This window comes from Macaca mulatta, chromosome 1 (genome assembly GCF_049350105.2).
Source record: "Macaca mulatta isolate MMU2019108-1 chromosome 1, T2T-MMU8v2.0, whole genome shotgun sequence".
In the NCBI taxonomy this organism is placed as follows: domain Eukaryota; kingdom Metazoa; phylum Chordata; class Mammalia; order Primates; family Cercopithecidae; genus Macaca; species Macaca mulatta.
The window spans coordinates 225,377,726-225,399,260 of NC_133406.1; the positions used below are offsets into that span (position 1 = coordinate 225,377,726).

At 42.1% G+C, this 21,535-nt stretch overlaps 2 protein-coding genes across 2 annotated transcripts in view; both read right to left on the minus strand.

The window, feature by feature from the left end:
• Positions 1-1,475: 1,475 nt before the first annotated feature.
• On the minus strand, positions 1,476-3,640 carry RSC1A1 (regulator of solute carriers 1). The gene has a single exon (XM_077973434.1). The coding sequence runs from the start codon at positions 3,638-3,640 to the stop codon at positions 1,787-1,789; it is 1,854 nt and encodes a 617-aa protein (XP_077829560.1). The 3' UTR covers positions 1,476-1,786.
• The window catches only part of DDI2 (DDI proteasomal shuttling factor 2), a 46,276-nt gene continuing 26,216 nt past the window's right edge, over positions 1,476-21,535 (minus strand). The window contains exons 6-10 of the mRNA XM_015119175.3: positions 20,364-20,492; positions 13,564-13,667; positions 11,478-11,667; positions 7,183-7,245; positions 1,476-3,672 (exon numbers count right to left, since the gene is read on the minus strand). Of these exons, the coding sequence (XP_014974661.2) occupies positions 7,229-7,245; positions 11,478-11,667; positions 13,564-13,667; positions 20,364-20,492 (440 nt within the window). The 3' untranslated portion in view covers positions 1,476-3,672; positions 7,183-7,228. The remainder of the gene's footprint in view (positions 3,673-7,182; positions 7,246-11,477; positions 11,668-13,563; positions 13,668-20,363; positions 20,493-21,535) is intronic.

Sequence of the window (21,535 nt, forward strand, 5' to 3'; positions counted from 1 at the left end):
GAAAAGCAGTAAACTACAACTCCTTCTGTCAACCATTGCCTAACTACATAAAGGATCATGATGAATCTACGTGACTTGCCATCCCGTCACTAAGGTCTTGTAACATACATACAAACATCATAGCAAAAGGAAAGAAAGAAGTTGGATGGGGTAGAAAAAAAGGTCTCTAAGTGCCCCTAAATTAAAATTTCAAAAACTCCTGAGATATGAGCCTCCATTTTGATTGTGCTCAATGACTTAAAATTTGATGAAACGAACAAGCTTACAAAGAGTCAGACTTCAGACAACATCATTTAACACTAAGTTGAGAAATCACTCTTTCGAAGCGTCTGTTTCAAACATGTTACAAACTATAATCTAGAATCAGAAATTATGAATCTCAAAATTCTTTTCAATAAAACCAAGATTTCAGATTCCTGCTAGGTACCCAAGAGAGCAGTCTGCCAGGAAAGAATGATCTAAAACCTATCCAGTAGGGTTATTGCACAGTGGGGCCCACAGGACGATGGTTTCCAAGGGCTAGTCCTTATATAAAAAAAGGCCACAATAAATACATCTATATATTATGCCCCACTCTAACTTGACATGGTAAACACAAATATGATGAATTTTGCTTAAAAAAGAAACTCCTGAGGAAAGAAAAAGATGGAAAACTCTACCAAGGCCACTTAAGTCAGAAACTGTAATTACTATTACCACTGCCACAAAGGACACTCTCCAAATAGACTGACCATTCCAAGCACCAAGATTAACTAGTGACAAGGTTACCACACTTCAGTATCTCACTCAGATTACAGCTCGCACTGAGCGTTTAAAGAACTTCCTGGCAGAAGATGAGTCTAGAAAGGAAATAAGCTGCTGGCAATCAATCCATTCCTGAACTTAAGTCCATCATTAGTCATTAAGGGTTGAGGTGTTATCAGTGAGATGCTAGCAAACCCAAACTCTAGCAAATTCCAGTGTTTAGGCTATTATTTTTCCCTCACAGTTCTTGACATCTGCAAATGGAATTATGGTTGTTCTGTTCTTTTAAAAATCTGGATAGCACCATGTTTCACTCTCGTTGTAACTGCCCCACAATATGCCATCCAACGTAATAAGGATTCATGGCAATCCATGCAGCAGCCTGCGATGCACAAAGGAGCCCAAGATTTAAACCCTCCTGCTCACCCTATTAAAATGTCAAATCCTAAGCACACAAATAAAAACATACCACTCTACAATAAGGTATTCAATTATTCTCCAATTTCCTGTTATAATTAATGATTCATGATACACAGAGCGCTGGGTAGAATTCCAAACACCAAACTATGTGGTCAAAAGTTTCTAAATTGACAACTGAGCCAGCAAGCCACACCTTGCCATCAGCACAGACACACACAGTATGGAGAGTTAATCTGTTTTTAGCTGGATGGGTAGTGGGATTTCTCATGGCTTTTGCTTTTCAAAGCATTTACTCTCATTCTAAAACAGTATGCTATACACAAAACCATCCATTTTATTCCAGGATACATCTTAATGAGAATAAAAAGCTTTCGTATGCACATACTGCCAATACATTTAAAAAGGCCTAAATTTTAACAAGTAGGATAGACAAATTCATCGGACAAGAGATCATAAATTACTTTGGCCGAAAAAAATCTTTAAAAAAAATCTGGCTCAACATTCTGCTTGCAGGTCTCTACATATACTGTATATGTGGTGAGTGTGTATGTGTGTGTGTATAGAGAGAGAGCTTTCTTTTGTTTAAAGGGAATGGACAACAGTCTAGCCCACTTTCCCATAGTCATGTAGGAACTACGATGTTTTTTGCGAGCAAAACAAGAAGTGCAAGGTCTGCATTCCCACCAACTCGATGCAGAGCTCCAAGAGCTTCCTGCAAAGTAAAGCCAGCACGGAGAATCCGGTCAATATCTGCAGCAGGAAAAATCAATGGTGGAAGAATGGCAGGACTTGATGATGGATGGCTGGTAGGTGGTTCATATTCAAGTAACAGCCTCGAAGCTTCAGGACAGACATTTTCTGTGGTTTCAGGCCTGTCTGTTACTGAATTCTGTATGCCCTGACCTAAGTCTTTAACCAATATGAAATTGGATGACAAAGACTTAGTTTGCTCAGAAGTCTGATTGAGTGCATCCTCCTCACCTGCTAAAAGTTTGGGTGAAATTTCTACACCTAAGGTGCAGTGTAACTGATTAGATGTTTTAGCTGAGGTTACAGTGACAGAACTGTTCTTGTTTATGGATTCCCTCGATTTGGGGACACCTTCCTCATCAGTTGACAGACCATCACCTAGACTCCTGAAGTTTCCACTTTCTACAGCTTCTATTCCAGTGTCAGATGAAGTAACTGTTAATTTTTCTGTCTTCATTGATACAGATACGGTCTGATGAAAGGAGACTAGTGGACACTGTTCAGTCCCGGTAAGATGCTCATTTTGGGTCCATCTTTCAGAAAGGTCTTTAATACTGGTTTGGCCCTCAGCTATGGTTTCTGATTGACAGATTACTTCTTCAGATGTATTTTCTGAAGCTGGTTTACTGCTAACAACCAAAAGTTCATGAAGTTCTTTCAAGGCGGCCGCTATAGATGAACAAGATTCTTCTGCTGACTCCACAGAGGGCTGACAACTGCCACAGAGACTTGGAGAGGAGGAGCAATGGCCATATTCTTTATTTGTTCCAGATATTTCAACATTAGTTTCTGGGGACTGTAAATCCTGAGTGGAAATGGAATCATTCAAAATTTCAGATGAAGGGTTACATTTTGATGTTTCTACTTCCATCAAGGGATTATCTAAAGTGAGATCCAATGCACCAATGTTCTTGACATTGGCATTCTGCCTGCCTGTTGAATTAAGCACAGTAACTAGGGACTGTTCAGCTATATCTATTTCCATAAGTGTTTCTGAATTTGAGCAGCCACTGCATCCTGAAGGTGGAATACTTTTCTTCGTACTCGGAAGATCCACATTCTGTGGGAGCCCATTTCCTTTCATCGTAGCTTCCAAATCAACAATTTTGTGATTCTGTTGCCTTTCTTCAGGAAGCTCAAGGTCCCCTATGTTACAAAGATATTCTTGGTCATGTGAAGCTTTTTGTTGTGCAACCTCATACTGTTCATTCCCTGCTTGTTCGTGCTGCTGAGGGTCACTCACTTGACTCAGGTTATGATTTTCTGGATGCCAATCCTTTTCACCTAGAAACATCTGTGGTTCATGCATCCTAGTAGATGTGACAGATAAACTAGCTTCCTGTCTTGTATGGAGATGAAATTTGAGGCCCTGGGTGCTTCTTTCAGCAGATTTCTCCAGATTACCTGCAACAGTTGTTTCTTCGGATGAATTCTGCATAGGTATAGTTGGACTCTGGTCTGTTGGAGCATGGTCTGCTGAGGAAGCATGATCGGAAAGATCTTGTAAAGAAAGATGTTCTTTCTTTTTAGAGTTTATCTGGAATTCAGCTGAAGCCTTCAAAGCCTTCACAGCTTTAGGTTCAATGCTATCTGGGTCACTGGGCTTGATAGGGCAGACTGAAGCAGAGACAGAGCGAGCAAGACTCATAGGATTACCAGTATCAGGACTCTGTCCTAAAGAATGGGCTGGATGGTTAAACCCATCTGAAGTTGGTAATGATGACATTCCCAGTGAGGTAGATTCTTTACCGCTTTTCTCTATATGGAACACAGGGGAAAGGAAAAATATTAATTAGCAGGTAACTAACGCCACTAAATTACCAGAGGATACAAATCTAAATAGGGCAGAATAAAATAAGGTCCTCAAACTCGAGTTTCTCTTATACAAATAGAAATGATTTTAAAATTACTTTCTCATTGTGGTAGACAATCACAACATCAGAATAAGAGGTAGATGTGTTCTTAATAAAATATGCACACTGTAATTCAATGTGATTAAGTACCATTAACATGCATTCACAAAATGGCGGGGTTAGTGCTCAGGACTGAAGGACATTTATGTTTCTTTATTCCCTAGTCTAGTCTACAACTCTAGAATAGTTTCTCCAAGTGTATTTTTTTCATCACTTGCCCTAAAACTACCAGGGATGCTTGTGATGTATGCAGACACTGGGGTACCATACTTGAGAGTAAATCCAGGAATGTGCATTTTCTTTTTTTTTTTTTCTTTTTTTTGAGACGGAGTCTCGCTCTGTCGCCCGGGCTGGAGTGCAGTGGCCGGATCTCAGCTCACTGCAAGCTCCGCCTCCCGGGTTTACGCCATTCTCCTGCCTCAGCCTCCCGAACAGCTGGGACTACAGGCGCCCGCCACCTCGCCCGGCTAGTTTTTTGTATTTTTTTTAGTAGAGACGGGGTTTCACCGTGTTAGCCAGGATGGTCTCGATCTCCTGACCTCGTGATCCGCCCGCCTCGGCCTCCCAGAGTGCTGGGATTACAGGCTTGAGCCACCGCGCCCGGCCTGGAATGTGCATTTTCAATAAGCTCCTTGGGTGATTCTTAAGCTCCTTGGGTGATTCTTAAGGATATTACAAATCGTGAGAATCTTTGCACCAGAATGATTCTCATGCTAATGCACTTTTTTGAAAGTTTCAATTGTGAACACTGAGGTTACAAATGAGAAGTCTAAAACCAGGTATACCTGGACAGAGAGGGAATTATAAAGAGAAATAAGAAATAACATAATGATTGGGGACACAGAAGCAAACGTTCTATTTTATTTCTAGCCAAGCTTTCCAAAAATCATGGTAAAACTGGGTGAGCATCTGACTCAGAGTACAAAAGTAAACGAATGATCAGCAGATTAAATCACAATCATCATCCTACCAAATAATACAACTTTAAAGGCTTGTAAATTTTTATCACATTAATAGTGTGCAACTAAGTTAAGAATACTTAAGTATTTTAAAGAAAGGGGAATGTGGAGGGAGATGGTTCATTAATAGTTTTTCAATTGGCAATGACTATTTAAATTCATTGCTACTTAATGGCCACCAAAACAAGATGGCAGTCTAAAACACTAGCTCAGTGTAAGCATCATAATGATATCATTAAACATCAGTTCCAGCTCTTCTTTTGCCACTGATTCAGTTAAAAATTGACCTCTATGCACGTAAGATTTTTTTTTTTTTTTTTGAGACGGAGTTTCGCTCTTGTTGCCCAGGCAGAAGTGCAATGGTGCCATCTCAGCTCACTGCAACCTCCGCCTCCCAGGTTCAAGCAATTCTCCTGCCTCAGCCTCCCTTACACGTATGCGCCACACGCCTAATTTTGTATTTTTAGTAGAGACAAGGTTTCTCCATGTTGGTCAGCGTGGTCTCGAACTCCTGACCTCAGGTGATCCGCTTGCCTCGGCCTCCCAAAGTGCTGGGATTACAGGCAAGAGCCGCTGCGCCCGACCATTGTAAGATCTTTAATTAAAAATCAAAAAGGGCAGGGCGCAGTGGCTCATGCCTGTAATCCCAGAACTTTGGGAGGCCGAGGCAGGTGGATCACCTGAGGTCAGGAGTTCGAAAACAGCCTGGCCAACATGGTGAAACCTCATCTCTACTAAAAATACAAAAATTAGCTGGGTGTGGTGGCGGGTGCCTGTAATCCCAGCTACTCGGGAGGCTGAGGCAGAAGAATTGCTTGAACCCAGGAGGGAGAGGTTGCAGTGAGCCAAGATTGCGCCACTGCACTCCAGTCTGGATGAAAGAATGAAACTCGGTCAAATAATAATAATAATAATAATAATAATAATAAATAAAAATCAAAAGGCCAGTAACAAAATGACTTCAAAATACAATTATTAGGGCAGATGCAACTCAAATGCTCAGTACTAAATGTTAACATCCAACAAGGGGGCTTGATCTTAAAAAGAAGCAAAGCAGTTATATTCAAATGGCTTTAAATCATTCTAATAAACTACTGGCTAACAGCACGAGAAGACAAAGCACTGTTTCAGGAAGCTATTGACTTCCCATGAAACCACCTTACCTTACTTATACTTTAGGGGTAAAAAGGAAAACTGCGCTTATCTCAGTTTAGGCTATACCCATTAGAGTCTAGAAACACAGTTATTAGTTTTTTTATTTTCATCCCACCAGATGTCTAACAGTTATTAGTTTTATTTATAAATTCCTAAGGCTGACTCTGGAAGAGGCTGAATTTTGAACTAATGTTAACAAAAACAATGCATTGTAGTGAAATATCCATGTAAGCAACATAAAGAGGTATGGTAAGGGCCTTCTGGTATTTGTGTGTTAGTTATAAACAAGTGAGGTCAAGGTGAACACACCCTCAATTAATTTTGTACTAAAAAAGTTGCATATAATCCTCCCGTAGCTGAGAAGGTCAGTTTCACTAGCCTAAGTCCTAAATGAAGCAGAGGACCAGGTCAGTTTACAGAATGATAGGAAAAGAGGATGAGGACAGTGGATATCAAGAATAATTAAACGATGCCTGCTTTTAACCTATCCTTACAAGAAAAAGAAAAAGGAAAGAAAGAAGAGAAACTAAATGCTATGTATCTAATTCCAACCAGCCTGCAAACTCCTACAAAGTCTTACGATGATGGCTTAAAAGACCATCTTTCCTCCTCTTAGTAAGTCAGTCAATGTACTCGAGCTGATGTTTACCATATTTACATCACAGGAAATGAAAGCAGAGTGCTTCCTGAAAATCTGTCAGGCCAGGGACAGAAGGAAAAGCAAAGCCTTAACTCCTGTTGTTGTTCACAGAGTCACCCTTGACAAGTCCCCTGGCCTAAGTTTCCATTTCTTGTTTAACAAAATTTAAATTTCTAACCCTCCATAACTCCAGGTAGTTGTGTGCAGTAATGTAAAAAAATAACTTTCAGTTTTTCAGAGGAAAGGGACTTATGAAACCCATAAAAGCATAGTTATCTCCAACAACAAAGTGTTGTGATGCCAATATTCTTGACGTGATATTTATAGTAGCCAAGATGGGGTAGGTATAATAGACACTGTTTTTACTGGGATTTTCTCCCTCTCGCATGGTTCTAATAACGAATACATTTCTCAACAGGAATTTATGTTACATATGCATGTATGCATACCAAAATACAAATGCATATAGGCTAGTTGTAACCAGACTGAACAAGGTGAAATGCTGAATGACAAATGCTAACTTCCCAAACTGCTGCAGATACAGACTTTCAGATCACAGATGACAACTGGATGGAAGGCTTAACAAGGTGTCTATAAATACCTGGTCTGGGGCCCACTCCAGCTGCAGTACACACACACTACATGCATCATGGCTTCTGACGCTCTGTGTGAATTAGGAAACAGACAAGCAAACTTGGGTTAACAATGCAAACCACACAGCATGCAGGGTTATAGTCTCCGTTCTTTTGTCATCTTTAAAATCAGGAACTGGTAGATTCAAAGTTGGGGGATGTTTCTGTAGTTTGGACATCCAAAATATTTGCTGGTTGCTTTCATTCTCTCACAATACACACAGCAATTTGTTAATTTCAACAGATTTTTAATAGATCTTGTAAAGAAATTAATTTTATGTTTCTACACATAGAGAATTCATGGGCAAATGTGAGACAGGTGAAGAAAGCAGATACATCCGATGGAATTAGGTGATAAAAAAAACTTCTTATGGAGTAAAGTTGAGTGAATGTATCTAACAGTCCTTTTCCAAATTTCTTTCTCAGTTGAGATTCAATTTTAGAGGAAAACAAACCACCTAATTAAATTCTATCCTAGCTTATCTTCTTTATTTTTTCATCGGTATTTAAATAATACATCAGGCTGAGCACAGTGACTCTGGCCTGCAATCCCAACACTTTGAGAGGTCCAGGAGGATCACTTGAGGTCAGGAGTTCAAAACCAGCTGGGGCAACATAGTGAAACCTCATCCCTACTATTAAAAACATGTTTTTGTGTTTTTTTTAACATTTTAATATAGAGTTTATATAAAGTTTTTAAAAAATAAGCTTTTTTTGTTTGTTTTTTGTTTGTTTTTGTTGAGACAGAGTCTCACTGTTGCCTAGGCTGGAGTGCAGTGGTGCAACCACAACTCACTGTAGCCTTGACCTCCCCAGGATCAGGAGATCTTCCCACCTCACCCTCCCGAGCAAGCTGGACCACAGGTGCACGCCACCATGCCTGGCTAATTTTTTTTTTTTTTTTTTGGAGAAGGAGTCTCATTCTGTCACCCAGGCTGGAGTAGAGTGGTGCGATCTTGGCCCACTGCAACCTCTGCATCCCGGGTTCAAGCAATTCTCCTGCCTCAGCCTCCAGAGTAGCTGGGATTACAGGTGCCCACACCATGCCTGGCTAATTTTTGTAGTTTTAGTAGAGATGAGGTTTCATCTCTACTAAACCTCATGAAACCTCATCTCTACTAAAATACTTTCACCTACTATTTTACAAAATACTTTCACCTACTATGTCTAGAGTATTTATTCGGATGATATTAGGAAGTCAATGTTCTAAATAAAAAGGACCTGATATCTAGACTTATTTCATTACTTAAATATTACAAAAATTAGCACAAGCCATACTACCAGCAACAAAAGGTTATTTAAGTAAAAAGCCATTTTCTTTTAATTCTTTAAAGTTGGTACATCCCCTTCACTAAGCCTGGAAACATAAGTGTATCTGTTTTAATCTTCCAAACTTTTATTAAAATATAGTAATTACCAAAAAAGGATAACTGTTATTAGTAGGTTAGAAAATACTGCTATCATCAGCTGATGTTTCTTAAATAATGGCACCAAGACTGTGGAAGTTAAAAGGAAAAAAGAAAAGAGACATTTCATAAAATGATAATATATCCTCATATTAACACACAGCATCATGACTAAGATGATAAATTACACCCCAAATGCAAAACTTTGTAAGGAACTATGTCAAACTCATTCAAGCTTACCTTGCTGGTAAGATTAAAACTACTAAGTTAGTTTGTCTGGTTGTTCAAAATTCCCCCCTTCCTACAAAATACTTAATTTACAACCAAAACTGTACTTAATATAAAAACTTGAGCCAAAAGGTGATGGGAGTCAATTCTTTTTTTTGACACAGGATCTCACTCTGTCACCCAGGCTGGAGTGCAGTGGCGCAACGATGGCTCACAGCAGCCTTGAGCTCCTGGGGTTAGGTGATCCTCCCATCTCAGCTTCTCAAGCAGCTGAGACTATAGGTGCACCACCATGGCTGGCTTTTTTTTTTTACCTTGTAGAGACAGAGACTCACTATGTTGCCCAGGCCGGTTTCAAACTCCCAGGCTCAAGTGATCCTCCTGTCTCGGCCTACCAAAGTGCTGGGATCACAAGCATGAGCCACCACGCCCTGACTCAAACTGTACTTTATATGTAAAACTAAGTCAAAAGGTGATGGGGTTGATTCTGAACAAAGTCAACCTGGAAAACTCCATCTGCCACCCACACCCATTCTAAAGCTCAATGACAGACATCTGAATGTTCTGCAGTAAAACAGTGGCAAAAGCTGCCTGGTTGTTTTTACAACTCTCACCCCTTTCGTCTTTAGGATAAAGCTATTCCCTGAACTTGTAAATCTAGTATTTAACTGTACTAGAAAAAGCAATGCGTGACACTAGTCACACTGATGAATAATTCCAGCACAAGACTGTAAAATAACCCCAACTCAAAAGTAAATTCTATTCAGCTTCTAGAAAATATATCCTAAAGTCACTGTTCTATAATAAATGGGGGGTTTCAGCAAAACTGTGTTACCCCATTTTATCCAGAAAACTTAGCTCCATCATTACATTTAAACAAGCTAAACAACTGAGACTTAGAAAGAAGTATTAGGTAGCACAATTTCAATATATACAGTGCTAATACGGCCTGATAACAATACTGTAATCTCGGACCATAACAATGCATCTTCAGTAATGTTCAGTTATGCTGGTCAGGCATGGTGGCTCGCTCCTATAATCCTGTCATTTAAGGAGGCTGAGGCAGGTGGACTCCTTGAGCCCAGGAGTTCAAGACCAGCCTGGGCAACATGGCAGAACCTCATCTCTACAAAAAATATAGAAATTAGTTAGACGTGGTGGCAAGCACCTGTAGTCATAGCTACTCAGGAAGGGGAGACGGGAGGATCAGCCTGGGTGACAGAGTGAGACTTTGTCTCAAAAAAAAAAATTTTTTTTTAATTAGGTAAATAAAAATTTATACTTCTTTTTGTTGGTTCTTCTGTCTTTGGTGGCAGCACTTTCAGTAAATATTTTAAAAGTTAGGGCTGCTTACACACAGTAGCAATGATACCTTTCAAAATAAACCAGGTCTAAGAGGCATGGTGGCTGATGCCTGTAATACTTTGGGAGGCTAAGGCAAGAGGATCCACTTAAGCCTGTTTTGAGACTGAGGCTGAGGCTGCAGTGAGCCATGGCTGTGCCATTGCACTCTAGCCTGGGCAACAGAGTAAGACCAAATAAAATAAAATAAAATAAAATAAAAAAATAAAAAAATAAAATAAAATAAAATAGGCCTAATAAAAGGAAAGAAATAGGGAAACACTGTTGGACTCAAAAGTTAGTATCTGTTTACTGTCATAATTTTCTTTAGGAAAATCACAAAACAAAAACAAACAAAAAAAACTTCCTAAAAAAATTCAGGAAGCTTCTAAAATGTATCTAAGCAAAATAACCTCAATCTATCTTAAACACAGCAATGGACTTAGCTGTTCTTAATCTGTTGAAATACTAAAATACAGAATGTTTCTCCTTTTTATGATAGTGTCTCACTCTGTTGCCCAGGCTGGAGTGCAGTGGTGCCATCTTGGCTCACTGCAACCTCCGCCTCCCAAGTTCAAGCAGTTCTCCTGCCTCAGCCTCCCAAGTAGCTGGCATTACGGGGGTGTGCCACTGCACCCTGCTAATTTTTATATTTTTAGTAGAGATGGGGTTTCACCATGGCCAGGCTGGTCTCAAACTCCCGACTTCAGGTGATCCGCCCACCTGAGCCTCCCAAAGCACTGGGTAACAGGCGTGAGCCACCACACTGGGCCAGAATACAGAATTTTTTATTATTGTATTAAGAGATGGGTTTGGATATGGTAGCTCACACTTGTAATCCCAGCACTTTGGGAGGCCAAGGCAGGAGGATTGCTTGAGCCCAGGAGTTGGATAGGCCTGGACAACACAGCAAGACCCCATCTCCGCTAAAAATAAAAAAAATTAGCCAGGTGTAGTCCCAGCTACTCAGGAGGCTGAGATGAGAGGACTGCTTGAGCCCAGGAAGTCAAGGGCACAGTGAACTACAATCATGTCACACTGCACACTGAACTCCAACCTGGGTGACAGAGTGAGACAACGTCTCCCCAAAAAAAAAAAAAAAAAAAAAAAAAAAAAAAAAAAAAAAGGAAGATCAAAGGAGGAGGTTAAGAAGACAAATAATGAACACATCTACTACTGGACCATGAGACTGATTAAAAACTGGAAAGGTTCCTACCCCTTCTGAAGCCCACATTTCCCTGGCTTACCCATTAATAACAAGTATTGAAGAGTTCAGCCATTCCAAATACCTGCATCCTCTGCTGATTTTTGAAGGGCTTCTGCTAATTCTTGGTCTGCAATCTCCTCTGGCCGTACATCCTCTCTTCCGGCCCCATATGCCAACCGGGCGCATTCTGGTAGCTCTCCCTCAGGAAGAAAGGTGGTCTGGGAGCCTGTGGTGCCGATCACGAGTACATTTTTCTTCAGGTCAATGGAACACTTAGAAGAAACCAACCGAAGAATAATAGCAGATAAAACACCATGCAGAAACATTATGATCCTTAATTTAAAACTCCAATCACAAATGGCCAGGCACGGTGGCTCATGCCTGTAATCCCAGCACTTTGGGAGGCTGAGGAGGGTGGATCACCTGAGGTCAGGAGTTCCAGACCAGCCTGGCCAACACGGTGAAACCCCGTCTCTACTAAAAATACAAAAATTAGCCAGGCGTGGTGGCACATGCCTGTAACTCCCAGCCACTTGGGAGGCTGAGGCAGAAGAATTGCTTGAACCTGGGAGGCGGAGGTTGCAGTGAGCCAAGATGGCACCAGGCAAGGCAGTCTCCACAGTATTCTTTACTCTATACTAATGCTCACTTCCTTTTTTGTGTATTTTATAACTACTTAATAGACAGTTGTGCACATATATGATTTACATCTATAAAGGTGGAGACTGCAGGTCTATACCATGACTAAAAAAATAAGAAAAGGCAGCGACAAGGTTTTACTGATACATACATTCATTCATTCATTCGTTCTATTTAGAATGCTGTGTGTTATTATCACTATGATGCATCTACTTTTACAGAAATATTTTAAAACAGTGACATAAAAATATTGATCAGCTATATTTTCGTTTTTTTTTTTTTTTTTTTTTTTTTTTTTGAGACGGAGTCTCGCTGTGTCTCCCAGGCTGGAGTGCAGTGGCGTGATCTCGGTTCACTGCAAGCTCCGCCTCCCGGGTTCACACCATTCTCCCGCCTCAGCCTCCCAAGTAGCTGAGACTACAGGCGCCCGCCACCACGCCTGGCTAGTTTTTTGTATTTTTAGTAGAGACGGGGTTTCACCATGTTAGCCAGGATAGTCTCGATCTCCTGACCTCGTGATCCACCTGCCTCGGCCTCCCAAAGTGCTGGGATTACCGGCTTGAGCCACCGCGCCCGGCCTGATCAGCTATATTTTCAATTGTTTTTAACTCGATTTTGTTTTTTGAGTTGTGGTTTTGCTCTGTTACCCAGGCTGAAGTGTAGTGGCACAATCTTGACTCACTGCAGCCTGGTCTCAAGGGATCCTCTTGCCTCAGCCTCACGAGTAGCTAATGTACCACCACGCCTAGCTAATTTTTGTATTTTTTGTAGAGACAGGGTCTCACTAAGTCACCCAGACTGGTCTCAAACTCATTCTGGTCTCAAGCAATCCTCCCTCCTTGGCCTCCAAAAATGGGAATTATAGGGTGTACTACCGTACCTGACAGGTTGACTGGATACAAAACCCTACTGTGAAAAATGTGAAGTACCCAGTGGGGTCTATAGCCCTACCACCCTGAACATGCCCGATCTCGTCTTAATTACCCAATGGACTAACTGCTTCTTCAATGGCAGCAGTATATCTTAAAATACTGTGCTTTACAGTAGAAAAATAAGTATCAACACAAATTAATATATTAATTATGCATCCTGTATTAAATAAACACTTTCATTCGTAACATATACCTTCCTTAACCTTGAAGGTCTTCTTCCCAAGTACTGTTTGATCAGCATCAGAGAATGCTAAAGACTTACTCGACTTACACTTTTAGTCAGGTTATCACAAAACTACTAATCAGGATCTAACCAGAATCTGAAAATTATATAAGGGAACCAAACTGTCCTTTACAATCTCAAAACATTTGGCAAGATTTAACAGATTCACAGAGAGATTTCACAAAAACAGATTCTATCTGTACTGACACATCATTTCAGTCTTTGTGTAACAACATAATTTAAGGACATTTCCAGGTTTGAAAAGTCGTATTTCTTAGTTTTCCAGTATACATAACCAATAAAAATAATGTAATAACCAAATTACAAAAAGCAGATGCAAAAAAAAAAAAAAGATAAGTGAAGTTCTTAATTACCTGATGCCGTTTAAGCATGTCCAGTCCCAGAAGCATGTCCATGGGCTGTTCCTCAAGTATAGAGAAGGAACATGGCAAAAAATCTCCTTCAATCTGAACCTGAGCTAAAAAGCACATGAAGAGAAAAGGTTATTGTTATGTACTTGAAAAGAGAGATGGAGTTTCGCTCTTGTTGCCCAGGCTGGAGTGCAATGGCACGATCCTGGCTCATGGCAACCTCTGTCTCCCGGGTTCAAGTGATTCTCTTGCCTCAGCCTCCCAAGTAGCTGGGATTACAGGCATGCACCATCACGCCTGGCTAATTTTTGTATTTTTAGTAGAGACGGGGTTTCGTCATGTTGGTCAGGCTGGTCTCAAACTCCCGACCTCAGGTTACCTGTCCACCTCGGCCTCCCAAAGTGCTGGGATTTTTTTTTTTTTGAGATGGAGTCTTGCTCTGTCGCCCAGGCTAGAGTGCAGTGGCCGGATCTCAGCTCACTGTAAGCTCCGCCTCCCAGGTTTACGCCATTCTCCTGCCTCAGCCTCCCGAGTAGCTGGGACTACAGGCGCCCACCACCTCGCCCGGCTAGTTTTTTTGTATTTTTTTTTAGTAGAGACGGGGTTTCACTGTGTTAGCCAGGATGGTCTCGATCTCCTGACCTTGTGATCCGCCCGTCTCGGTCTCCCAAAGTGCTGGGATTACAGGCTTGAGCCACCGCGCCCGGCCAAGTGCTGGGATTACAGGCATGACCCACCGGGTCCAGCTGAAAAGTTCTTTTCATTATTTTTTTTTGAGACAGAGTCTTGCTCTGCTGCCCAGGCTGCAGTGCAGTGGCATGATGTCAGCTCACTGCAACCTCCGCCTCCCGTGTTCAAGTGATTCTCTGATTCTCTACCTAAACCTCCCAAGTAGACAGGATTACAAATGCGCGCCATCACACCCGGCTAATTTTTGTATTTTTAGTAGAGACAGGGTTCACTGTGTCAGCCAGGCTGGTCTCAAAACTCCTGACCTCACGTGATCCACCCACCTTGGCCTCCCAACGTGTTGGGATTACAGGCGTGAGTCACCTCACCCGGCCAAAAACTTTTTGTAGAGATTGAGTCTCACTATACTGACCAGGCTGGCCTGAATTTCTGGCCTCAGGCAGTCATCCTGCCTTGGCCTCCCAAAGTGCTGGGATTATAGGAGTGAGCCACCACACCCAGCAGATGACCTATTTTTAAAGAATTCCTTCCTTACACAAGATACTGTGTATTTTCTTCTAAAATCTGTAACTTTCCTTTCCACATCTAGGTTTTGGGTTTTTGTGGGGTTTTTTTTTTTTTTTTTGAGACAGGGTCTGCTATGTTGCCCACGCTGGTCTCGAACTCCTAGGCTCAAGCAATCCTCCCTCCCCCGCATCTAAGTCTTTACCCTGAATTCGCTTTTGTGTGGTGTGGGTAGGATCCAATTTCTAATTCATTTCTCCCCATGGATACCTCTTGTCCCAGCAACATTTCCTAAAATTGCCCCATTGCTCTGAAAGACTTCCTCTCATTGATCAAGGTTCATATAATCAGGGGTTTGTTTCTACTCATATCTTCCAGATAGTCCTTTGACATCTAGAAGGCAATGTTGTTCTGGAGTATTTTGCTCATTCTCACAATATAGAGCCCATGCTGAATTTAAAACGAGCACATCCAGTCTCACAAACAACCAGGATTTTGATGGCATCTCAATGGCTCTGTGGATGAATGTGGGAGAACTGCCACCCCCAACATACTGAATCTTCTAATCCGTGGTAAAGCTTTCCTTTTATTTAGGTTTCTCCTATTGCTATAAGGGTTTTTTCATGCTAATCATAGCCACGGATGTAAAATCCACAAGGATGGCCACAGAGCTTGGTACTTATTTTGTCTCCTCCTATTATCTTCTCACTTAAAGCCATCAAAAATCTGAGAACTCAGCCCCTGAAGGAACCAGTTTATGGTATTCCTGCAAAACTCTCAGTCCTACTGTGTTTAGCGAAGTATGAGAATAAGGTAGTTGAACTATCTTTATCCTACACAAATTAGTAAGAGAAACACAAAGACCCTGATAAACAGACACACATATTTCAAAAGAAAGGAAAAGTAAATGTGTAAAAAAAACTATCATTTGCAATGAAAGAAAAGTAACTTAGAATAAGCAACCACTCTTTTATTTGTAAAAAAAAAAAAAAATCTTTTTTGAGAAAAAAATATTGCTGTATTGCCCAGGCTGAAATATACTGGCATGATCTCGGCTCACTGCAATCTCTGCCTCCTGGGTTCAAGTGATCCTCTCACCGCAGCTTCTGGAGTAGCTGGGACTATAGGCGTACATCACAACAACTGGCTAATTTTTTGTATTTTTAGTAGAGATGTGGTTTCGCTATGTCGCCCAGGCTGGTCTCGAACTCCTGAGCTCAAGCAATCCGCCCACCTTGGCCTCTCAAAGTGCTGGGATTTTAGGCATGAGCCACCACACTCAGCCTTATTTGTAAATTTAAGAGGGAAAACTAATATTGCTTAACAGTACAGGACATTAAGATGCATATTCATTCAGCGGCGGATAAACCGGATTGGTACTGGTTAGCAACATATCAAGAGTCCTAAAGCATCCGGAACTTTGATTCAGTAGTTTCACTTACAGGAATCTTGACTAGGGGAAAAAAAATCAAAATATGCAGAAAGCTATACTGCCATGGTATAATAGGAAACATAACTGGCCAAGCGCAGCAGCTCAGGCCTGTAATCCCAGCACTCTGGGAGGCTGAGGCAGGCAAATCGCTTTGAGCTCAGGAGTTTGAGACCAGCCTGGGCAACATCGTGAAACCCTGAATCTACTACAAATCCAAAAATTACCCGGGTGTGGTAACAGCTGCCTGTAATCCCAGCAATTTGGGAGGCTGAGGCAGGAGAATCGCTTGAATCTGGGAGGCACAGGCTGCAGTGAGCCAAGATTGCGCCACTGCACTCCAGTGTGGGCAACAGAGCAAGACTGTCTCAAAAAAAAAAAAAAAAAAGAAAAAAGAAAAAAGAAAAAAAGAAAACAACCCAAAAGCTGTTCTTTAAACCTGCAACAGAAGGCTATACATTTATTCACTTATTTAAATAATTATTTTGAAATTTATAATGACATTGGGAAAAAGTTTCACTTTTTCTTAGAGCAGAATATAAAATTTTAAACATGAAATAAATCACTTTTTTTTTTTTTTTTGCGACAGAGTCTCGCTGTCTCCCAGGCTAGAGTGCAGTGGCGCGATCTCGGCTCACCGCAAGCTCCGCCTCCCGGGTTCACGCCATTCTCCTGCCTCAGCCTCCCGAGTAGCTGGGACTACAGGCACCTGCCACCATGCCCGGCTAATTTTTTGTATTTTTAGTAGAGATGGGGTATCACCATGTTAGCCAGGATGGTCTCGATCTCCTGACCTCGTGATCCGCCCACCTCAGCCTCCCAAAGTGGTGGGATTACAGGTGTGAGCCACACCACGCCTGGCCGAAATAATCACCTTTTATAAGATAAAAAAATGCACAGAAAAAAGACCAGAAGGAGATATGCCCAAATGATACCGGTGGTTGATTCTCACTACAGGAATTTAAGGAATGTTTTTTACCTTCATCTCACATTTCTATACTTTTGAAGTTCTCTATAGCAAGCATCTATTAAACAGATAATGAAACAAGAAAATAAAAAGAATTCTGATTAGAGATGAAGGACTGAACACACGCATTTATCTACATTTATGTCTAAAACATTACAAAAAGGGTTTCTGGGTTGTGTCTAAGGCACATTTTTTTTTTTTTTTTTGAGATGGAGTTTCACTCTTGTTGCCCAGGCTGGAGTGAAATGGAATGATCTCAGCTCACTGCAACCTCCGCCTCCCAGGTTCAAGTGATTCTCCTGCCTCAGCCTCCTGAGTAGCTGGGATTACAGGCACCCGCCACCACGCTGGGCTAATTTTTGTATTTTTAGTAGAGACGGGGTTTCACCATGTTGGTCAGGCTGTCTCGAACTCCTGACCTCAGGTGATCCACCCACCTCAGCGTCCCAAAGTGCTGGGATTACAGGCGTGAGCCACTGCGCTCAGCACTAAGGCGTAACTTTTTAAGGCCAAATATAATAGTAGAGACCATAGGAACAAAATTTTAGAGCTAAAAAGCAGATGACAGTGAGGAAAACTGAGCAGCAACCCAACTGACATTACAGAACTCCTATGGGGCATAGGAACTGGTCACAAATACCTCTGCAGATAGGAGGAGAGATGGGCCCAAAGCAGCAAGGCTGGCGGGAAGGCTGCAGAGGCAGTTAGCCCTTGGGGTGTCCCTCCTGCACTCTGCTAGGCCAGGAGACCCTTCACCCCAGTAGCAGACTAGAGCCTTATTTTCTGGAGAGGGTGAAACAGAGGCACTCTTTTTTTTTTTTTTTTTTGAGACGGAGTCTCGCTCTGTCGCCCAGGCTGGAGTGCAGTGGCGCGATCTCGGCTCACTGCAAGCTCCACCTCCCGGGTTCACGCCATTCTCCCGCCTCCGAGTAGCTGGGACTACAGGCGCCCGCCACCACGCCCGGCCAGTTTTCTGTATTTTTAGTAGAGACGGGGTTTCACCATGTTAGCCAGGATGGTCTCGATCTCCTGACCTCGTGATCCACCCGCCTCGGCCTCCCAAGTGCTGGGATTACAGGCTTGAGCCACCGCGCCCGAAACAGAGGCACTCTTAACAGAGGTGAGCATGGAGGGAGACAGGGACAGAACAAGTATCTAACTGAAAACCAGGGGAAATAAATAAAATCCAACTGAGATGCCAGCCTTTCTCTTCCTCCCAACTTCTAGACCCATCCTACAGTGAAGGCCACAAGGGCCATGGCTGCCTACCCAGGTCATTTTCCAAACAAGCCTTTTGGTGGCCCACTCCTTTTTTTTTGTTTTTTTTTGAGACAAGGTTTGTCACCCAAGCTGGAGTACGGTAGTAAGAACACAGCTCACTGCAGCATCTATCTCCCTGGCTCAAGCAATACTCCTGCCTCAGCCTCTCGAGCAGCTGGGACTATTGGCACTTTCCACCACACCCGGCTATTTAACAAAAATTTTTGTAGAGACGAGTTATCTCTTTGTTGTCCAGGCTGGTCTCAAATTCCTGGCCTCAAGTCATCACCCCACATAAGCCTCCTAAAGCACTGGGATTGTAGGTGTGAGCCATCGCAGCCAGCCAGTGGCCCACTCTTCAATGTGAGCTGATGCCAAGGATCACAAGACATTTATGAAAACCATATAAAGTAAAATACAAACAAATACAAAATGCAACACAAAGGCTGGAAGACAAAGTTGAAGAAATCCCACAGAAAAACAAAAGAGAAGAAAACTAGAGGACAAGACCAGGATAGATTATCCTATGTGAATAACAGACATTCCAGAGGGGAGAAAATCATCGTCAAAATCATTCAGAGAAAGTCCCCAGAACGGAGGGATGTGAGCATCTAGACTATACAGGTTACCAAGTACCTAGTACAGTATATGAGAAGAGATCCACACCCAAGCATCCATTGTGGAAATTCAAAACGCTGAGGTCAAAGGGAAGATCTATAAGCTTCAAAGGAGAAAAACAAGGCTGGGCACGGTGGCTCAAGCCATAATCCCAGCCCTTCGGGAGGCCTGGTGGGCGGATCGATCACTTGATGACAGGAATTTGAGAGAGATCATCCTGGCCAATATGGCGAGAACACAAAAATTAGCTAGGTGTGGTGGTGCACGCCTGTGATCCCAGCTACTCAGGGAGGCTGAGTCAGGAGGATCGCTTGAACTCGGGAGGTGGACGTTGCAGTGAGCCGAGATCGCGCCACTGCACTCCAGCCTGGGCGACAGAACAAAGACTGTTTCAAAAAAACAGAAAAGAAAAAGAAAGTTTTCACATAAAGGATCAAGAATCGGAACAGAATCCACCCTCACTACAGCAACACTGACAGTCAAAAGGTTAAGGGGCAATGCCTCAAAATTGTGAAGGAAAATGATTTCCAACCTAGGCAGACGAGTAGAAGGTAGGGAAAAAAGACATGTCTGATACTTAGTCTCAATTTACTGCCACACACCTCTTCTAAGAAAGTTACTGGAAGATGCGCTCCAATAAACTGAGGAGCAGATAAAAAAGAGGAAGACAAGGGATTCATGTAATCCAACACAAGACAGAGGAGAAAGGAATCTGCAGGACTCAGTCAAGTCAAATTCCAAAACAACAGCTCTGAAGCAGGCCTGAAACTGCCGGTCCAGGCTCAAGAAGTGTCTTTGACAGGATGAAATGTACAGGTTATTGGGTGTGTTTGAATCAATTTAAAGGAGATTTACATAATTAGGAAATGTCTAGGATGAATACTACGCAAGAAACCAAGTGAGAAAAACAGGACAATTATTAATTCTAAGAGAAAATAATACTAGCCACGAAAGAAAAGCAATCACATTCAATTAGATGGCTCAGCTCTCAAACACAGTCATACAAGTAAACAGCAAAATAAACATGTTATTTAGAAATATGCAGGTAAGTATCAAAATAAATCAGCTAAAATAATGGAAAGGGATTAGCTTTTCAGGAAATAGAAACGTAGAAGAGACTAGTTTTTTTGTAACCAGCAGAAACACATAACTTTGACAGAACACAGGATTTAAAACTTCTAGAAATTAGGCTTGCTGGCTCAGACATACCCACACAAAAGAAATTTAAAACAACAACAAAATAAGAACAAAAAACCCTCTAAAAACTTGAAAATCTACTACCCAACCTACAAATAGCCTACAGAAAGACAGCAAGCCCCAGTGCCTTTTGCTCACCTAGATGTACCCTTCCAATAATCTTCTGGGTGCCCACTCCTTTGGCAATCCCTGCCCACCGACGATCCACCAGTCTCATTATATTACACCTTTCTGCACAAGCTTGGCTCATAATAGTCATCTGGGCACCTGGAGAAGTACAGAAACATCAGACAATAAAAACAAATCCACTTTGTGAGAAGACTCAAAATATAGCACTAATTAATAATAAAACAAAAACCAAGTACACCCCAAGGCTTTTCTCTCTACATAATCATTTCTACCTAGCAAGTGTCCAGGCCTGCCTCATCAACTTTCAGTTCTACTCTGTAATCTGAAACACTATATAAAATTTGACATTGAGCGAAGAATATGTTGTAGCAATGTAATAATTAAATGACATTTTAAAACTTTACCAGTAGAAAGCAATGATGTCCCGTGTCTACAGATGGCAATGCTAAATTAGCAGTACTTTGCACTTTTTACCGAGGATCTTTAAGCCGTCGCCTCTTGCACTTTTTACCGAGTATCTTTAAGCCGTCGCCTCCTGGCTTCAAACGATTCTCCTGCCTCAGCCTCCTGAGTACCTGGGATTAACAAGCTTGTGCCATCACGTCCAGCTAATTTTTTTTTTTTTTTTTTTTTTTGAGATGGAGTCTCACTCTGTCACCCAGGCTGGAGTGCAGTGGCGCAGTCTCGGCTCACTGCAAGCTCTGCCTCCTGGGTGCACGCCATTCTCCTGCCTCAGCCTCCCGAGTACTGTCCGCTACCACGCCCGGCTAATTTTTTGTATTTTTAGTAGAGATGGGGTTTCACAGTGTTAGCCAGGATGGTCTCGATCTGACCTCATGATCCATCCGCCTCGGCCTCCCAAAGGGCTGAGATTACAGGCATGAGCCACCATGCCCGACACGTCCAGCTAATTTTTGTATTTTTAGTAGGGACGGGGTTTCACCACTTTGGCCAGGCTGGTCTGGAACTCCTCACCACAAGTGATCTGCCCACCTCAGCCTCCCAAAGTGTTGGGATTACAGGTGTGAGCCACGGTGTCCGGCCCTATCAAGTTGTTTTTATATCAAACTTTGGGCTGGGTGTAGTGGCTCACGCCTGCAATCGTACTTTAGGAGGCCAAGACAGGAGGGATCACCTCCAAGGAGTGGGAAACCAGCTTGAGCAACATAGTAATATCCCAT

Bases quoted from the DNA above. Each gene is read 5' to 3' on its own strand.
- RSC1A1 (XM_077973434.1), bottom strand. From the start codon at position 3,640: ATGTCATCATTACCAACTTCAGATGGGTTTAACCATCCAGCCCATTCT.